General features: G+C 40.1%; 1 protein-coding gene across 8 annotated transcripts in view; it reads right to left on the reverse strand.

Moving 5' to 3' along the window:
• ZMYND11 (zinc finger MYND-type containing 11) overlaps positions 1-19,479 on the reverse strand; it is a 165,182-nt gene that overhangs the window by 32,145 nt on the left and 113,558 nt on the right. For 6 of the 8 annotated variants that reach the window (XM_019498704.2, XM_014609014.3, XM_014609016.3 and 3 more), the window contains 2 exons: positions 6,394-6,438; positions 3,406-3,567 (listed from right to left, as the gene is read on the reverse strand). The exons of 1 other annotated variant lie outside the window; for it this stretch is intronic. In XM_019498704.2, coding sequence (XP_019354249.1) covers positions 3,406-3,567; positions 6,394-6,438 — 207 coding nt within the window. The remainder of the gene's footprint in view (positions 1-3,405; positions 3,568-6,393; positions 6,439-19,479) is intronic. One more of the 8 variants, XM_014609017.3, reaches the window with a different exon arrangement.

Genomic DNA, 19,479 nt, shown 5'->3' on the forward strand with positions numbered 1-19,479 from the left:
TCCAACTAGTCATCTTTGGAGAGCTAAAGTGAGAAGTGGGTCTGATTAGGTAAACAGAAAGCAAGGGATGCTATTAGGGTGTCACTGGCATTTATACAAGAGAACATAATTTTTTTGGGAAAGAAGCAGCTGATTGTCACCTATTCCAATGAGTGAGGTGAAGCTCTAGGAAGCAAAAGGCAAACCAATTACAAAATCCAAAATATGTGTTCTTAAGAGTTTAAAACAATGGAACAGTAGGCACAATTACATCTCATGTGAGAGAAGATGACTTTCACAATATTTTCTTTGTGGCAAAAAGTTTGTTCAATCTCATCATTGTAAACTAAAGGATTTCAAGATCCCAAGATGAAAGTAGTTTATCTTAAAACTAGCTGCCCTTTGCGTATATGTGTAGTTTCGTGTAGAAAACTTCCTCTCCATGTGTAATTTCAAGCCCCTTTTTGTACTAGAGCAGCAGTGTGTATCTGGTCTAATTCCTATTTGGGAGTTATGTGTGTATCCACAATGAACAAAAAATGGATTTATTTAAAAATTACAAGGTTTGCGGAACTGCTCTGGGGTGCATTCCTTGCTTTCACCCTGCATGATGAAATTAAATGGGCAACAGTGCAATTTTGGGATCTGTTCTGTATGTTCATATGGAAAATGTTAATCTGCCTTTTCTTTTTCATTATCTCATCCATCTTTCCTGACCACTTCCTTTCCTCCTAGTCCTTTCCTTTTGTTAGAATGGACTTTGCTTTTTTAACACTTTCTTAAGTCTGCAGCTCTCAAGTTGTCTGGCTTCAACAAATCAGAAGGCACTGTGCTTCTACAACCAATGTCAGGATAATAGCAGTCAGAAGGAATGGCTTGTCTCCTAAAGAAAGCACCTTAAGAAACGTGCAGTCTTCAAAACGTGCAGACACTTATCTGTAAAGAGTCTCGGTACACAAAACTACACTGCATATTGCACTGATTCCTGCATCTTTATAGTGTTTTCAGTTAAAAGTTTAACAGGGGCCCCGGGCTGGCTGGTAAGAAATTTCAAGGGCTGACAGACAGTAGCCCCTTGACCAAACGTTTGGGAACTGTTGGTCTAGGGAATGTGCGTGGTCTGTGCACTGAAAGAAAGTGCCATGAAGACATACGAGAGCTAGTTTTGCTCAAGCTAGCTCCAGAAGCAGAGCAGTAGGGGTGTGCGAAATGGGCCGTATTCCATTCGGATTCGGCTTGAACCGGGGGACAGTGATTCGATTCACTGATTCAGATCACTGTCCCAATTTGGTTTGACTGAATCTGAATCGAAAGATTCGATGCTGATTCGGCAAATCAGCGATTCAGCCATAGACACAGCATTAAATGTTTTTTCTACGTACCCCGAAATACCAGGCACAGCTTGTGAATGCTGCGATGGTGAGGCAGATGGAGCGTCCCACAGAAAGGCCCCCTGCGTGCTTAGCAGCGGATCCAAAAATTGACTGGAAGTACTTCCGGTCCACTTATGGGTCCACCAATGAGTGTGCAGGGGATATCCCCCCGCACTTGCTGGCTCAGTGATTGGCCACAGGGGGACCCTGGGTGCCTCCCCAGACCCAGAAGACACCAGTCGCCAAGCCAGGGGATGGGTGGAGGGTTCCCTGTGCACCCCGTGGCAGACCCAAAAGTGCTTCTGGTCCACTTCCAGGTCTGGTGCCGAGCGTGCTGGGGATCCCCCAGCGTCTCCTGTGGGATGCTTATACACCCCACCATCTCACCATTCACAAGCCCACCATCGCAGCGTTCATGAGCTGCCTGGTACCTTAAGGTATGTAGAAAAAAATTTAAAGCTGTGTTTATGTCCAAATCATCAAATCTCTCCGATTCGATTTGGAGGGTTCCAATTCAATTTGGAGAGATTAAAGGGTCTCCTGATTCGATTCGGATTTGGGATTCAGCTGCCGAATCAGGCCGAATCTCCACCAAATCAAGTCAGCGACCAAAGCTTCGCACACCCCTACAGAGTAGCTGTATGTGTGCAGTGCTGCACCAAGCTAATTATCTCTGCTGAAAAGTAGTTGTTATTACATGGGCCGCAGCGTTGTGCTAATGCAGTTACATTACTCCTATTTCCAGAGCTTGCACATGTGGAGCTAGTCTGGACAACTCTGCACAGTACTGTAATTTTTTATGTAGACGCTCTTCATTTCCCTTTCAGGACTCCAATGTTACAGAGCCCATTATGGTGTTTTGTGCCTTTCTGTACCAGTCATACCCCTTTCAAACAGTCACATGTTTTATTCCCTCCATTTGATAAAGCCTCAGAGTGTCCCTTACTGCTTGAACACATGCAAAGGTAGCAGGAAATAGGTGTATTTGACTGATTCAAGGCCAGCAATAGCACAGCTCTGTGGTCATTCTTACAGTGCACATAAAAACCTCAGTCTCACCCTGTACCATACCCATAAGGACAACAATTTTAAAGGAAAAGCAATGTATAATCCTGGCTCCACTGAAACCAGTAGGAACATTCTTAATTAATTATAAGAGCCAGGATTTCATCCCATATGTTATGAAGCAGCCCTCATTAGTAGTATGCCCCTGATTTTTATAATGTATGATTTTATTCCAATAAAGCAAAAGCTTTAATAATATGTTCAATAAAATACTACATTATGGTACAAATATATACTACGTTTTTAAAATGACCATCAATAAAAAGTAGCATCTCATACAGAATTTATTTCCTGATGATACAGATTTCTACAATACACTATAATCACACATTACCAACATACATACACACTTTTCTACAAACATTCCAACACAGTATACTGTGTGCATTCATAGAAATAAATTTAAAAAAAAAAATCAATAAACAGAATTATGAAAGCTATCTAAATACCTACCTGCCTATTCCATTTGGTCTTTCCCAATAATACAGCTTTCATTTCCATTTTCTCTTTCCATAAATTAAGTAACACTGATAACAGAAGCTACCCCAGAATCGAATACAAGTGTATACAATTCAAAATATTTAACAGGCACAAAAAGAGTAGTATGAAAGACACAAAGGTTCTGTCTAAATACAGTGTAACCTCGCTATAAAGGTTTTCTAGGGGCCTGAATTTCACACTTACACAAAATTACTTAAAAACTTATTAAAACTGAAAACTACAGGAAAAGCAGCATTTATTTTTACCAGAAAGGCTTACAGGGAGGAAGCACTGTATTCATTTTAGCATTTTGCAAATTTTCTAGTCTTCAAAAATGTAGTCTATTATATGCACAACATTTTGAAATCTTCATTTAGGTGCCCTACATACTTATCATTGATTCAATAGCAATGCTTAATCCATTAACCTGGCCAATCTGTGACACCTTAATGAAACTATTAATGAAATCAACCCTCTAATCAGCACGTTAAAGCTCATAGGTACTCACCCTGCAAACTGGGCATTGCCAGTGACTACTGCTGTCTCTAAGCCTGAACTCCTCAGACAAACACTTGGAATGATACACACGAAAACACAGGTCACATATCAACACCTCTCCAGGCATATGGCATTCAAAACAATACCAGTCATGATTTTCTGTTTCCCAGTCCTACAAAAGATACAAAATAATTTGGTATGATATTCTGTCAATATCTGCAGGAATTAAGAACAATTGATACTTCTTAAAATCCAGCAGCAATGAGACATTATAAACATTTGAAGAAGTGCATTGTACCTTGTTTGTGTTAAAACTTCAGGGGGGCGACATACTATATGCTTCATTGATTGAACACACTATAACTCAAATCTGCTAGATTTCCTTTCTTTTAAGTGCTTGGTTATTAACACAAACCCAAGCATGAACTAAGTCCCAAAATGTATATTAAAAATTACCCATAATAAAAAAGTTGGTTTGGGTTCTAGTCTTATATGATGTATTAACTGCTAACTTTTAATTTTGGGTCCTTAACTGTTAGACTAACCAAAAAAATGTTTGTTCACCTTACAGGTGTTTTCTTCGGACTATTTTCCCTTTCCATGGATGTGTTGTCCTATTCTTGATTTTTATGTATTAAAAGTGTGGGCCAAAAAGCCTTTTGCTCTATTTGAACTGACCAGTTTTCTGTATTAAATTGCAAACCACGAAGAATAAATAACATGATGAACATAGTACTAAGTAACCCTCACACAATTCAGAAAGAAAAAAATATTTTATGTGTGGAGCTAGATATTACTGGGTTGTCCCTCAAGTACCCCCTGGAAGATAAAGAATTTGATTGGGCTGATAAAGAGATTTTGATACATTCTTCCCTGAAAATTTAGCCTCAAGAGCCAAACTCTGACCTTTGGTACATGTGTACAAGCCTCACAAAAGACAGTGGGAGCAGCATGTCTGCAGCTGGGGGTAGACTTCAGCCCTGGGAGTCTCTAACATTAAAACAGAGACAGAATAGCTAGTGGCCACCCTTTAGTGTTTATGTTTGTGGATGTTATTTGACCTGCCACAGATTTCCCCATACGTAGGGGGGAGCAGCTTCTCTACTGCACGTATGACTGATTCCTTTAATGGCAAATACTTTACTTTTTGATTGATTTTCCATTCTTTGGAAATAAACAAACAAACTCTAAAAGCAGTCTTCCTTCTTAATAAACATGACTTTCATAAACTCCGATCAAATTACTTTTAAACTCATTTTGTGGAGGTGGAACTAACTATTCAAAGAGATGTTCTCACCACATAAAAGGCTGCTTCAAAATCCTAACAATCCTGACTTCATTTTCCCATGCCTGGGAACTATTGTCATTTTACTCAGTGTGCGAGTGGCCTCCACAGCCATTGAAGAGATGGTGCTTATACAAAGAGGTGACAGTTCCTCTCCCTTGTCACAGAAGAGTGACCACAATGCACCTCAAAAGAAAACACCTCCAGAACAAAGGGAATCGTGGGTAATCCTACACCCAAATCCCCTACACTCTATGACAGTCACCATCTATGACAAAATGCAGGGATAGCACTTTTTAAAATCTTAACGACATTCCCACTGAACTCAGCACCTGCTTACTTATGTTTGGTGTTCAGACGAACAGGATATCTGTCAGATTTTTGTGTTCCTCATTCACTGGATATTGTGGGCCTCAGGATGACACATTTAATATTATTCTGAAACCTACAAACATTCTTACATCACAAAACCCCGGCAAAGAAAAAGGCAGTGCAATTTATGGTTCTTTCTTCAGAATGTTTTGGAAACAGCTAAAAAATACTACATCATGGCTGTCTTTGATTTATTCCTGGACTACCAAAAAAAATCAAGATGAAACAAGAATCTGAGCGCCTTTTTTATTTACTTTAACACTCTTACTCTTTACAGAACTTTGCAAACGTTATCCAACAGCAAGAGGGCCATTAAAGAAAGAGTAATCTACCTTTTGATCAAAGATTTGCCCTAATAAAAGCCAAGATGGCTAAAGGCCTTTTAATGGGGCTACCGATAGATTATTACTTTACCAAAGGATTATGCAGTTCAGGATTTAGAAGTGAATATTCAAAGAGCTAAATACTTTGGTATTTAGATGTTTCACTTGTGGAAATATACTTGCCACTAGATTCACAGTTTTATAACCCTGTGCAAATATACTTGTTGGCAAGAGGAAGATGTCCAAGCCAGAAATCATAAATAACCTTATATAAAATAGCAGTAGATACTTCCCACAGAATTCCCATTGTAGACATTTAAAAACAAGTATCCCAATTCATTCATCCATTTTATTATGAAAGAAATTTCAGTTTACATTTACTGTACATGTGTATGTAAAATAAAACTTTCATTTATGTACAATATTCATTAATTTTTTTAAAAAAAGGTAACAGGTCCCTTATAAAAGCTCCACAATTGCCTTCAACAGAAAAAAAAATAGAAATAAACTATAAATTTTCTTCTAAGCTGACCACATGTACTTCCATCGCTTTATATGGTAGTCAATGGGAGCAGAATCTGCTCCCAATATATTCCTCTTGCAGTCACTCAGAGTTATTTAAGTAACTTAAAATCTAGTTGTCAATGTTTTAGTCAAAACAGGTAAAAATGCTTAAAATATGCCCAGATGCAAACATGGTTAAGTCTGCATTTATGAAATATACCACCAGGTGTCATCAGCCACTCCAAAAATGACTGATTAAAGGGCAACCATTACGACTACACATCTTGAAGTGTAAAATGAACAACCACCTCCAGCCCCCAAGGAGAAAAAATTCAAACTACAGGTACATAATGTAGACTGAACTCAGAATTTAAAGTGATATGGATGATGACAGTGATTAATATAATAACTCAAAACTCAAGATGTAATAATCTAAACTATCCTAATGGAAGACAGAAATGTAGAGAATAACAGAAAATAGAATTCAAGACCACATGGTGTAAAAGTTTTTCACCTTGTTTTTTGCTGTTGTCTGGGAGAAAGGCTGCATACTGTAGTCCTTTCAAAATAAAAGCAAAACAAAACAAAAAACTTGGTATCTATAATGTAACACATCTGATTATTAGGATATGCACAGGGGTAGAAGAAATTCACACACAGGTGATAGTGGTAACAGTATACTCCCCATCATCTATCTGCATACATGTCCTACATTTTTTTGGCTTTTTACCTTATCTTATTAGCACTGTTGCCACATTTCATGTCATTGTACTCCAAAAATGTCCCATGCATTTATGCTACTTAAAAAAAAAAATTAAACCACAAACCCGGCAGCATGCAAACTTTGACATCTTCAAGAATGTTAGAGAGATTAAAGTGTTTGCTATGATGTGAAAACCAATTAAACATCAGAAAAACATCCTTGTAACATTGGACAATTTACTGAATGGATGTCAGTATTTGGGCAAACTTCGAAAATAAATAATTTAATGTGCATTATCAACTGCTGCATTCTCATTTTAAAAATAAAAATTGCAGCACTGTGTACCTACTTGTGAATGAAAAGGTGCCACAAATTCCTAGGGCTATTTGGAATGAAGCAGGAACTCTGGCCACACAGATACAATTTGCCAATATTTTTTTTCTTGTGAGCAGCAGGGGAAGCCTCCTGGGTCACTGCACTAGCAGACAAAGGGAATCCCCATCCAGCAGCTGCCTGGCTGCCCAAGTTCACTAGTTCACAGGCACCCAGCGGCTGGCCACATCCCCCAAGAGGGAGCCAACTTGGCAGCAAAGTTACATAGCTCAGATATAACACAAGGCTCTTTCCCCCTCATTTTATTCAGCTGTTCATTGACTTTGGAGACTGACATTAGCAGGCCAGCCAATTTGGGAGGCATTTCACAGGCAAAGAATTATATTATGCTAAACAGAATTAGGTGCTGTGATGATGTGGTGTTACTTTCTTGCCCTGTTGTTTGGTATTTAAATCAGTTAAATATTACACCATTAAGATAGCTTTGCATTAAAGTCACTGGGGAATTGAGGGTGCAAAACATAGCCCAAGGGATGACAAATGAGTTTACTTCTTTGTAATCTGTTTTACATAGGTGTGATCCCTTTCTTTAGACAAATATATAAATTTATGCCTGAACCCCAGAAAAATAACATAGGGAAAAAAATGTCAGGCTATCCAGAATATATGACAATTTGAACATGGATAAACCCCGTGGAACAGAGTGAATCACCATCCCTTCACCTTTAGAATAAAGTGCATAAGTGTCGTCAAGAAGAGAGTAATTTTCAGTGGAAAAGAAAATGTCCATTATACGGCAAATGTGCACAAGAGAAATGCTTAGTCATTAGGAATGGAGATTTATTTGGCTATAACTGAAATAGGTAATCTGCATGTTGAAGAATGTGTCATTCTGCTGTACAATTAACATATCATTAAGTAGGAGATGTCAAAGATACACTGACAGAAAAATTAAGAGTAGCTAGAGGTTACAAATGTAACTATTAGGCCACTTCAATGAATTAGGCAAAAGAAACAGCATCTAGGAATATTGCAAGGTATGCAAAGCAAACAGTAAATTAACCATTTTCATCATTGTAGCACTAAGCTTCTATAGATAACTGTAACAATAAAACCATATGCAATGACCCCTTTCTGCATAATTTTTTCTTTTTAGAAAGCTACCTCACCTTTATGTAAACCAGTATGATATGTTAACTGGTAATTGCTTACCTGTTCATTTGGTTTCTCCATGTCTCTTAATGACAGCTCAGATACCAGGCATATGCCATTTACTAGCAAATGGAGAGAAGAAAAAAAAACAAAACAAAATCTAAAACAAAACAAAAACTCCCCAAACCTCCAAAATGCTAATGATGAAGACCCTTCGGAAAGGAGATTTTTTGGTTTCGTTTGGTTATTCCTAAGCCATCCAACCTAATGTTATTCTGCTGAACCCTAAAGGTTAGCCAAAATAAGGGGTCTTGTCAGTCATTTTCTTCAGTGGGAAAAAAATGATGATGAAGTCAGGACTGTCTCATCCCTGACTGTCCTCTCGGCTGTTTTTCAAGGTAATGCTCCAAGTCCTTTCTGGCTTTCCCTCAGGTTTCTTTTCCACTTCTTTTCTTTCTGTGTGCTTCTGCAGGGCTTCTGCCATTTCTCTCATCCATCCACAGCTCACTACGTTTTCATTCATCCCCCAGTCAAACCTGTCCAGAGTCCTGTTTGACCTGGCATATAGCCTGTGTTCTTAGACTACGGCTCCTATCTTCTCCATTAAAAGTTTATTTGCTCTTCATTTTTATCTCAAATGAAGAAGGGTGCTATCACATCCATCAGCTCCAACAAGGGTTCACCCAACCACTATCATAACACCAGTTGAGTTTGTCTACCATCATGAGGGAATCCAAAATGGTGACATCCTGTTTGGCCTATTTCCAAACAGAAAGAAGTAATTTATTAATTAGAATTGATATAAGCTTGACTACTTATAAACTGTTTTTCTTTCAAGACGTTTTCACGTCATCAGTCCAAACTGGTTTTACTCCTATCCAAATTTCCTTGGAGTCTTTTTCTCCTTGTCCAATTTCTCTTCAACTTCTCGCAAGGGTCTTCTTTAATAAGTCCCTGATGAATGTCTATTATTTTGATGGAAACTGCTGCCCGAGATGAACCTTTTTTATTTCTAATGGAGAAGTTGTTAACAAAGCTGTAGCATCTGCCCATTTCTCTGACTACTTTCTCAGGCTCTAGGGGCAGGCGCATTGAAGCAGTCTTCCTTTTAAGACCTTGCAGGGACTTGCTGGTAATTGGAATTTTCTCCCTGTGCCCAACTGTATCCTATATACCACTTCATTTATTGAGATCAGTACTTTACAGGGTTACTCCAAAGCATTATGCAACCTCCTTCTATAACTTGTGGAATCATACCACATAGAGCCCTTTCCCCATAAAACTTTAATTCAGAGACAGAATCTTAATTTTGTCCACAGCTATCTTTAATTTTCCTCTAGTTAAGTGGCCCTTTCTCCAGTTTTGGATGATATATTCTCCACATAATCCAAACTGTCCAAGTCCCTTTGTTCCTCTTCAGGTTTTCCACGTAGAAGATTTTCTGGGGTCCATAGCTCAGGCCAAACATGAGGAATCCTGGAATATATTTTATAAATTCTTTGCTCTTCAATAAGTCATCAAAAGGAATGGGAAATGTTGCTTTCAGTCCTTTGGTGCTGTTCTACATGGGTACCCAGATAAAATCCTAAAGTGGGTCCAGATGGAGCACATGTGTGTTTCCCCGGGGACAAATGGCAGCATCACAAAGTTGTGTGGCTGCTACCTGTCCCCGGGGAACGACCATGCATGCGTGCTCTGGCACGCAGCAAGTTGCCCCAGGTGAGGTAGGGAGGCTGGGGCCAGCACTTCGGAGCCTCCCAGGGCTCCATCAGCAGTAAGCTGGGTGCACAGAGCCTGGCTGGCAGCCAGAGTGTGGCTCTGGCTGGTCAGGCTCTGGTTTCAGGTGGCACATGCTGCTGCCATGTGCTGCCCCACTGCAAATTAGCAGTCCAGTGAATGCTTTCACGTGTGCGCATGCGGTATGCAGTGCCGCAGATGGGTCTGCAGCGCCACAAACTGCACATGCATACTCATCTGGACTCACTCCTAGAGTCCAGATGAAGGTTTTCTGCAGTCTGTTGGATTATGGTTGCATAGGACGTAAATCAAAAGAATCTTAAAATCAAGCTGCAACACTGTGGTTTAGAAGTTCATCCCTTGAGCGGTTTGCAAGATTCCTGGGATGCTAAATTGGGTTAAGAATACAATCTCTAGGATCTCTGCTATTTTCACAGCCTCCTAGTTCCTCATGAGGGACACTCTGTATAATTCATGAATGGGTACATAGATACCAATAAATAATAACTACCAGACACTAGCTCAGGTAAAGGCCTAAGCACATTAAAAGTGCCTCTACTGATCTACCATGAGATCTTGCATCACAACTGCATCACATTCCCTTCATCAATTCTTTAAATTGCCAAAAAGGAATTTTATTTAATTAAGGTTCTCGCAACTCAAATGTTTCCCAAATGTCTCATTGTTTTGAAATCATGACAGCACCTGAGAACTTTCTTCTTCAGTGGCACAACCCATCACCACCTGGTTTTCCAATATGATAAACAATATTTTATCTTTCAATTCCAAACTTTCCTAACGTAATCAAAGCTTTATTGGTGATATTTGAAGATGATACTACAGTTCAGAGTGGCTGCATTTGCCAAATGATTTTCCAGTCACACTATTTCAATATCAGAATCTTTCAGAGGCCTTTAGATGCTTTGCAGTCCACCTCCACTATTCCATTTTCACTTATTATGGGAAGAGAGGTGATAATTATCTGCTCATAGCCATAGTCCTTCCCTTCAGCAGCCAACATCTTACTCCCCTAGTTCAGGAAACACCGGCTCCCAACAAAGCCATTTGCAAGCTGCCGTTCCGTATTCCTAAATTTATAACACCACTGAACTGTCCATTTGGACAACAACATTCCTCCCATACAAATAGTGATGGAAATGTGTTTTATATATATATAAACTACTTTCAAGAACTCCTTTCAGGTTGCAATAAGTTATCTCCAGAGAATATACAACTTCTGCTGTAATAAGTTATTTCTTATACAATTCTTTCTGATCTTGCGTCAAACTACACACACTTGTATCTGTGCCCAATATGAAAGGGATTTTCAAACAAAGGCTGGCTAAGACATAAGGTGTCAGAGTCCACTCTGAACTGCAGATGCCAAATCATGCTCTGGTAACAATTGAAACATGTTCCCTCTCTGGGAAGCCTTTCCTCACCCAGCACATCCAATAGTTTGACCATATTGGCAGCCCCACAAATAAAATAACTTTAACAGGACAAGAAAGACTCTTACAAAAGTGTCCACATCTGTAAGTGTCTGAGGAGATATGGTCAGTTCTGCATTACCTCTATGTTCTTTTTGTCTGTACGCTCCCTCCCCCCAATGGATGATGTGCCCAAGCTAAATTGCCTCTTGTTTGAAATAACCCAGATTTCTTTAGGTTCAGTTTCAATTAACAACTTGAGGCTTACCAAAGGCCATTTGTAAATGCGACAGGTTCTACTCAAAGGAGCCAGCACAAAAAGGATATCATTTTGGAATAACAAGTACATTGAGACAGACATGCCATTCAATTCCTTCTCCACTAGCCTCTCAAATGAAAAAGATGCACAACAGAATGTGTCAGCCACCACCCAAAGTTTCATGGACTTGCTTTTTCTGCAAAATTAGTTTTTCTCCTGTCCTTTGGATCCTGTTGCAATGGCCAGTACTAAAAGTGCTTTTAATACCTGGTGTGAAAAAGCAGCCCGAATCTATATAGCAGTAGGGGTTAACCTTTTTGGCAGGCATGCCACAATTTAGCCCCACACCCTCCTTCCTATGCCTGATCTGCTGCTCTGATTTCTATTTGTTGCCCAATCTGCCACTGTGCTGCCTGTCTTCTCCCCAGTCTGTTGCATGCCACTCATATAGGCTACCCTTGCCACTTGGGCCACAGGTTAGCTATCCTTGTACTACAGTATCCAAAGCATCATCCGTTCATAGTACTGGATAAAAAACATGTGAAATAATTTAATTAAGTTCACTACAGCCTACATAGAATATCGTACTGCCGTAAGTTTTTTCTTAACCAAAACTATAATGGCTCAAGAACTGGCTGAAGGTATGATTATGTCTTCCTGATGGATTTTCTCAATGGCCTTCTTCCACCTTTGTTACTGGTATATGGTGACTGGCTGTTTAATGTTTTTCCACAGTATCAATCTTGTGTTGGATCAGAACTACTCATTCCTTATCAGAAAGTCACCTAGACTGTTCTGTCATTCTCCGCTGAAGTGTAGGGTTTCAGATTCACTGACATGAATCTGGACTCTTTGCAAGGGTAAGTTTGGATCCTGTGCAAGGTTGAGGGTTTGTGAATTAGGCAGGGGGTATATGCAGCTGTAGCAAACAGCTGTGAAAGATCATGGAGGTCCATCATGTGTTTGCTACAGCTGTTATTTCAAAGGGAACCACACTTCTGCAATCAGCTCTGCAGGACCATTGTGTGGCTCCACCTGAGCGGAGAAGTGGCACTCATTGAAGCAAAAGCCACAGCAAGAAACTAAGCAAAACTGCTTTAGTTCAGGCTGCAAACCCCCCTGACATGAAAAATTCAGGTTTTATCAAACTGCCCTGAAACAGGTCCAACAGAAACTCTTGGAACTCACCTTTCCCCCTTGTTGTTTCAATCTATACCAGCAGTTACTAGATCCCGTGGTTCACATTTTATTATTTGTTGTTTACCTGAAATATTCAGCAAATGAACATGGATCTAACTCTGATTTCAGATCTAAGACTTTTGCAGCTAAAATTCTGGAGACCTTGTCTCAAATTAAGTCTCACTAGTCCCCATAATTTCTCTGCTGGAAAGCTCCTATATGCTGCTGCCTCTGAAGGTGAGGCACATTGTTCATTGTAAATCAATTGCACACAAAACATTTGCTTCACTGGGCCATATCTTTAAAGGAAATTTCCACTGACTGAATCTATAATACAGTTTTCCTGACATTTATCAACTCATGGATTTAATTAGCTATAATGAAATCCAAACCAAGTATTAGCTCATCTGCTACACAGTCTCCTTGATAAAATTCCAATTGTCCAAAGTTCAAAACTAATCTTCTGAATTTTTAGATGGGTACTGGTTCCCCAGGCATGTCCCTGTTTAAAGCCAATTTGGATCCCCTACTTCCTAGAGTTTTGAGTATGTCCATCTAATAAATGTTATATCTGACTCAGTGTCCACAACTTCTATGCATTTCACAGATCCTTTTATGTAACCAATAGCAAAACCCCTATATACTGCCCAAACCTTAAGAAAAACTGTGGAATGACCCTTGCATCTCCAAAACTTTGACCCTTTAGCTTTCATTAGATAAAAGGGATGCTCTACATCCTGGCCAGCCTTATTATATCCAACAGTCCTCCTTTCCACGTTCAATGTTTTCACCACATCAGCCTCCCTGCATGTTTGCATTACTGCCAATTTCTCTTCTTATACAAATCAGAGTTACCTTTTGCTCATTCCAAAAAACGAGCATTTATAAAGCACATAATCATCTTCTACCTCCTTTGTTGCTTTCTCTTCTCTTCTTACCCTGCTGCAAGGAATGACTCAAGTTTCAAGGCAAATTCCACAACCGCTCCAAGTGTCTTTTACTTCCTTTCTTGAGGTTGAGCTACAAATCCAGGTCCAGCCGTGCATCTGTGTATTGATCTATTGCCAGTTTGTCCTGGAAGCATTTGAAATTATATCAAATAACATAAATCTACTCAGGACTTCTGCAAAATTAGATGAAGTCTCTTTCCCTCTCCTTTCTACCTTTTACGAATAAAGTAGAGAAAGCCATTGTGAATGTCTGGACTTACCCACATCCTCTGGCTGGCCCTGTTTCTCATCTGGCTGACTTCCACAGTGGTCTGTGACTCTTTGATTTTCTTCTCAAGATAATTTCACAGCTTCTCAACATAATTTATGTCTCTGTCACCTCTGTTAAGAAGTTTCAAGTTGACCAAAGCTTTCCTGCCCTTCCCAACTCCACAGAAAACATTTTGGTGCATTGCAGCTGAGTTGCTGGTCACCCCGTTGATCTGTCTTGCCATTCCAAGACGAAGGTTAGCTGAGCTGCCCAGTCTCTCCAGTCACTTTGTAATGGCCCGTTCCCTGCCTGCCTTCTCTTAAACCTTTCTTGGGAAACCATCAGATGCTGCTTTAAATTCCTTTTGTGAAGCCTTCCAGTCTTGTTTTGAGTCCTTCTGGCTCTGTTTTCATTCCTTTGGCCCTGTTTGATTTCTGCAAACACCTTCATTGTTTGTTCCAGGAGGGTTCAACAGAATCCAGCTCACAATTCACTCTCTTTAGAAACTGGATTGTAATGCTTGCCACCAGAATTACTACTTCTGAACCAATCAGTCTGCCAAAATGAGGTTGCTTCCATTAGAAAAAGAAATGAATAATGGATTAAGGGCTGCCTTTGATGCAACCCTGTTTAGTTTTCTAAACATATACATATAGCTTTGTTCCCCTGAACATCTAGGAATCAAGTTGCCAAGGACGGGTTTTTTCTTCATAGTTCTAAGCCTCGTTACAGCCAGCACACTACCTTAAAGAGCACTTTTGCCACTCTCCTCCCCACTTCAGAATAATACTACAAATGCTTACCTGGAGTTTCTTTGTTATCTCCTCTGTGCATTTCTGTGGTGTTGCTGCTTCTTCTTTCTCTCTCATAAACCCAGTTCCTTCAAACAATACCCAGTCCCGTTCCCACCCCCCTTACACATACACACACACACTTTTAGCCCTTATTAAGCTCCTTGCTCATATAGTTCAGATCCCTAACCCATCTTTCATATAGTTTGTGTTGTAGATGCTGCCTCCTATTGTTTCAGCTACTGTAATATAAGGGAATTTTACTGTCTGTTCACATTTATCTAGAACAAAGGTAGTTGTTATGCTCACCAACTTCACTGAGGTTTCACAACACATTATTAAGATACCTAGGGCCAGATTCTCTTCCACCTATTGGGTGTTTAAGTGGCGTGAATAACCAAGTGCAATTCTATTCTATCCTGTTCAAGTCCCTGACAAGGAAGCAATGTATCGACTTTTGTAATACATCATAATCTTACTTTTAAGATTTAGTTATAAAAAAGCAGCAGTTAGTAACTTATTATTAACTATTTTCAGGGACTCAAGCAAGGTGGAATAGGGTCACACTTAGGTGCCTACATCCACTTATGTGTCTAACAGATGGAACAGAATCTGGCTCATAGTTTTCAGTTGACACGTGGAACTCCAGATCCATACTAAAAAAAAAAAGCAGTAGGGTGTTTCTGGGCTTGAAAACCATGGAATAAACTATGATGCACATTTTCAAAAGAGGTTCATAAAGGACTGAGCTACATGACAGTCAATAGAAACCATATAGTTAATTTTTTGTGCACCAATGTGAAAAATTTACCCTCAAATTAGCAAGTAAATTATCATTTTCCAGCTCTTAAGTCAGTACTAACATCCTGTAAAACATGAGAACTTCATCAACACTGCTAAGTTGTTACAAGTATCAGGAAAAAAATGAGACTAAAACTCTAGCATACTAGATTAAAGTATTAAAAGTAGAGTTGCCAAAGCTCTCTTCTGAGAGAGCACAGACAAGATGTTCTGGAGACTGTTTTACACAGTTTTGAAGAGAAAGCATCCTCTTTTTCCACCTATGGGGTGGAGGTGACCAGTTAGAAAGATCCTTGATAGAAGAAAGAATCTCCAAACATAAACACAGACTCAAATCCAATACGGCACCAAAGCTTCAGAAGCTGTTGAATTTTTCCTAAACTTCTATTGTGTTAAGATACATAAGGCCCTTTCCGGTATGCAGTATTCAGTACACGCAAGCACTTACTTTCTTATATTGTGGAATGAACAAAAAAAAACAACAAATGGGAAGTAGGAAAAATTGAAACAGAAACAGAGAACAGGCTTATTCCTTGCTTAATAGTGTCATGATGAAAAGCCAAGTAAGGATCCCTGTACAGGATGGCTCCATATAATAACACATTCCTGCCACAGTAAATAGTTGAAGATTTCAACATCTTCATTAATGATGTGGACATTGGTGTCAGGAGCAGACTGGTCAAATTCACTGATGACACCAAACTTTGGGGTAAAGCATCCACACCTGAGGACAGAATGGTGAACCTTGACAGGCTTGGAAAATGGGCGGATGAAAACCTGATGGCCTTCAGCTCCAAAAAATGCAAGGTACTCCACCTTGGGAAGAAAAACCCACAGCATGCTTATAGGCTTGGCAGTGCTACGCCTGTTATCACCATGGCCGAAAGGGACTTAGGGGTCATGACTGACCACATGATGAATATAAGACACCAATGTGATGTTGCAGCTGGCAAAGCGAGCAAAACTCTGGCTTGAATCCATAGATGCTTCTCTAGCAAATCGCAGGATGTAATCCTCCCGCTGTACTTGGCCTTGGTGAGGCCGCAATTGGAGTACTGTATCCAATTCTGAGCTCCACAATTTAAAAAGGATGTGGAGAAGCTTGAGAGTGTCCAGAGGAGAGCCACACACATGATCAGAGGGCAGGAAAACAGGCTTTATGATGACAGGCTGAGAGCTACAGGACTCTTCAGCCTGGAAAAGCACAGGCTCAAGGGGGACCTGGTGGCTGCCTGTAAGTATATAAGGGGTGTACATCAGGATCTGGGGGAACGCCTGTTCACCAGAGTGCCCCATGGGATGACAAGGTCAAATGGTCACAAACTTCTCCAAGACCATTTCAGGCTGGACATAAGGAAGAACTTTACAGTCTGAGCCCCCATGACTTGGAACCGACTGCCGCCAGAGGTGGTCCAGACCTACTCTGGACTCCTTTAAGAGTCAAATGGACATTTATCTTGCTGGGATCCTGCAACCCCAGCTGACTTCCTGCCCCTGAGGCAGGGGGCTGGACTCGATCTTCCAAGGTCCCTTCAAGCCCTAATGTCTATGAAAATCTATGAAAATTAAAATTTTTAAGGTTGAAGAACTAACTTGAGACCTCTCTCAAGAGTTAGGAAGGTTCACTGAGTCAAGTACAGTTACATGATAAGATCCCATGTGCTCAAAAGGCAGTAGGGTTTTTGGCTTTAACTGTTAAACTATTCTTAAATTTGTCACTCAGGTAAGAATTCACAGTATTCCACATTACTTTTTTAGGTAAGTAAATGGCTGATATACAAGGAGTTAAAGGATTTGACATCTGTGGCCACAGGTGACAGAGTTACAAGCAATGGTCTCAAACTTCAGCACAGGAAATTTAAGTTGATTAGGAAGAACTTAAGTAAGATTAGGAAGAACTTTCTTACTATGATCTGGTCAAGCATTGGAACAGAGGCTGGCTGTGGAAACTCCATCCCTGGAAATTTTCAGGAACACGTCAGACAAACAATTGACTAGGATGGTTTAGTCAGGGAAGATCCTACCTTGGAAAGCGGGCTAGACTAGGTGACCTTATGAGATCCCTTCAAGCCCTATGAACCTATGAATTGTCTGCATTTGCATAAATCCACAAAAATGCTCCAGGTTCAGAAAGTACTTGAACACTTGCAAAAGCATGCAAGTCATTTGTGGAGAAAATTCCTTACTTTTCAGGCACTCTGGATCAGCTAAAAATTTCCTGAAGAACTGAGCTGTGGCCTGCCAAGGAAGATGGGAAGCCAGAGAGAATGATTTAGAAATTCAGCGGTTTCAGACTCCAGACATCTTGAGCCATATTTGGTCTGAATCTTGCAGTGTTTTGAACAGTTTTGCCAAACAGGAGATAAAAGATAAGCAGTAGGTTGAACTTTCAAGGAGGAGAGATCACATACATCCCTGGAGTTAGCAAGTCATCAAATGGAAAGAGCATCTCTAGCTTTCCATTGAACTAGGAGACTTTCTGGAAAGTTTTTGTCCAAAGGTTTACCAGTTGGCTACAATGCTGGAGAAATGCCAACCATGGCAGATGCTATTGCCTTGGCTGAATTTGTCCATTTCATCTAGGACTTTAGATTCTAGGCAATGTGGATGGCTAAAAGGAATACAAAATTCCTTTCAACAAACAAAAAGACTCTGTTAAGGCTTGGGTGACAAGCTTTTTCTCATGTCCTCTGATGGTGAGTGCATACTAAATCATCATTTTTACTTGAATATACCACAAGGTTTTCCCCCCACAATCAGTATGGGGGGAAAACGTTCCATGTCTTATATGCACATACAAGGAAACCTTATTAAGTAATTCTCTCTTATTAAACTCCTAATAAAAGTCACGGGTTCAATAGAATGGAAACTATGTAATGGGAACTCAGTTGTAATGGAAACTAACTACGAAGCTGATTACATGCAGCCAACACTGAACACAACTATGGAACACATGGCCTGTATTGGGCAAACATACTGATGGGAACCTACTACAAGGAAAGGTTAATACAGCCCATCTGAACAAGATATATGGTAGTGCTCATTAAGCCCAGTCCCCCTCAGTGCTGACTCTTTTTCAAGTCATGGTAAGCCACTACACTGAATATATTTTTACTTCCTCTTCACTCCCACAGGGATCTGTGCCTTTCTTTACCATTTCCAATGATTCCTGTTCCTTCACCATCCTTAAATGGCAAATATCACCAAATGGGACCCCAAAGAGTTCAGCCTCTGTTGCCCCATCTTTCAGGCTGTTGCATATGATTAGCGTGGCCCAGCTCTCCATGAGGTGGAGCTGGACTAGGTTGCCCTGTGCCTCGTCTGCATATCATTTTTTGGAGGATCCCAGGACTCCTAACAAGAACACCCAGTTCCAGTCATGAGTAAGTGACTAATTAGCACATGGCTCCTTTGTGAGGGTACTTGGAGTACACACACATACTGAGCAATGCTGAGCTGTGGGTTCACCATGGCTTGAAATACTGTTGACTTTGCCAGGGCCCAGTCTAATGAACTATATGGTTCTCATGAGCCTTTTGGCTTTGGATTAGTATCATGCATATTTTGTCCTATATTTAAGTCAGTACAAAAGTGCTGCTTAAAGCATGTTTATGGGGTCCCTGTTCTAAAACTTACTGCAGTTTTCAAAAAGAATGCATCAATTCTCAATGAACCAAGTCTATGGGTACCCTACATGAATGTTTATTTCAAAGTCAATGTTTTCAAATTTACCCCTCACTCTCATGTGCTCAGAGGCACCAGGGTCTGACAGCAAAACTGGAGGGAAGGGGCTGCAAGTAGAAGATGTTGGATGGGGCAGGGGGGAAAGGGGCCACCTGACACCCCACAACAGGGAATTACTTTCCTTGCTGTAACAGTGGTAGGGGGACAAATTCAAGGCAAACCTCCAATAATTAGATTGTAAACCTGGAAAACTGTTAACAGCTTCATACATTTTCCATATACAGAATTTAATTATGTGGGGGTCATCTTATATTCAGGGTCATTTTATATT

Source organism: Alligator mississippiensis, chromosome 5 (genome assembly GCF_030867095.1).
Source record: "Alligator mississippiensis isolate rAllMis1 chromosome 5, rAllMis1, whole genome shotgun sequence".
Taxonomy (NCBI): Eukaryota; Metazoa; Chordata; order Crocodylia; family Alligatoridae; genus Alligator; species Alligator mississippiensis.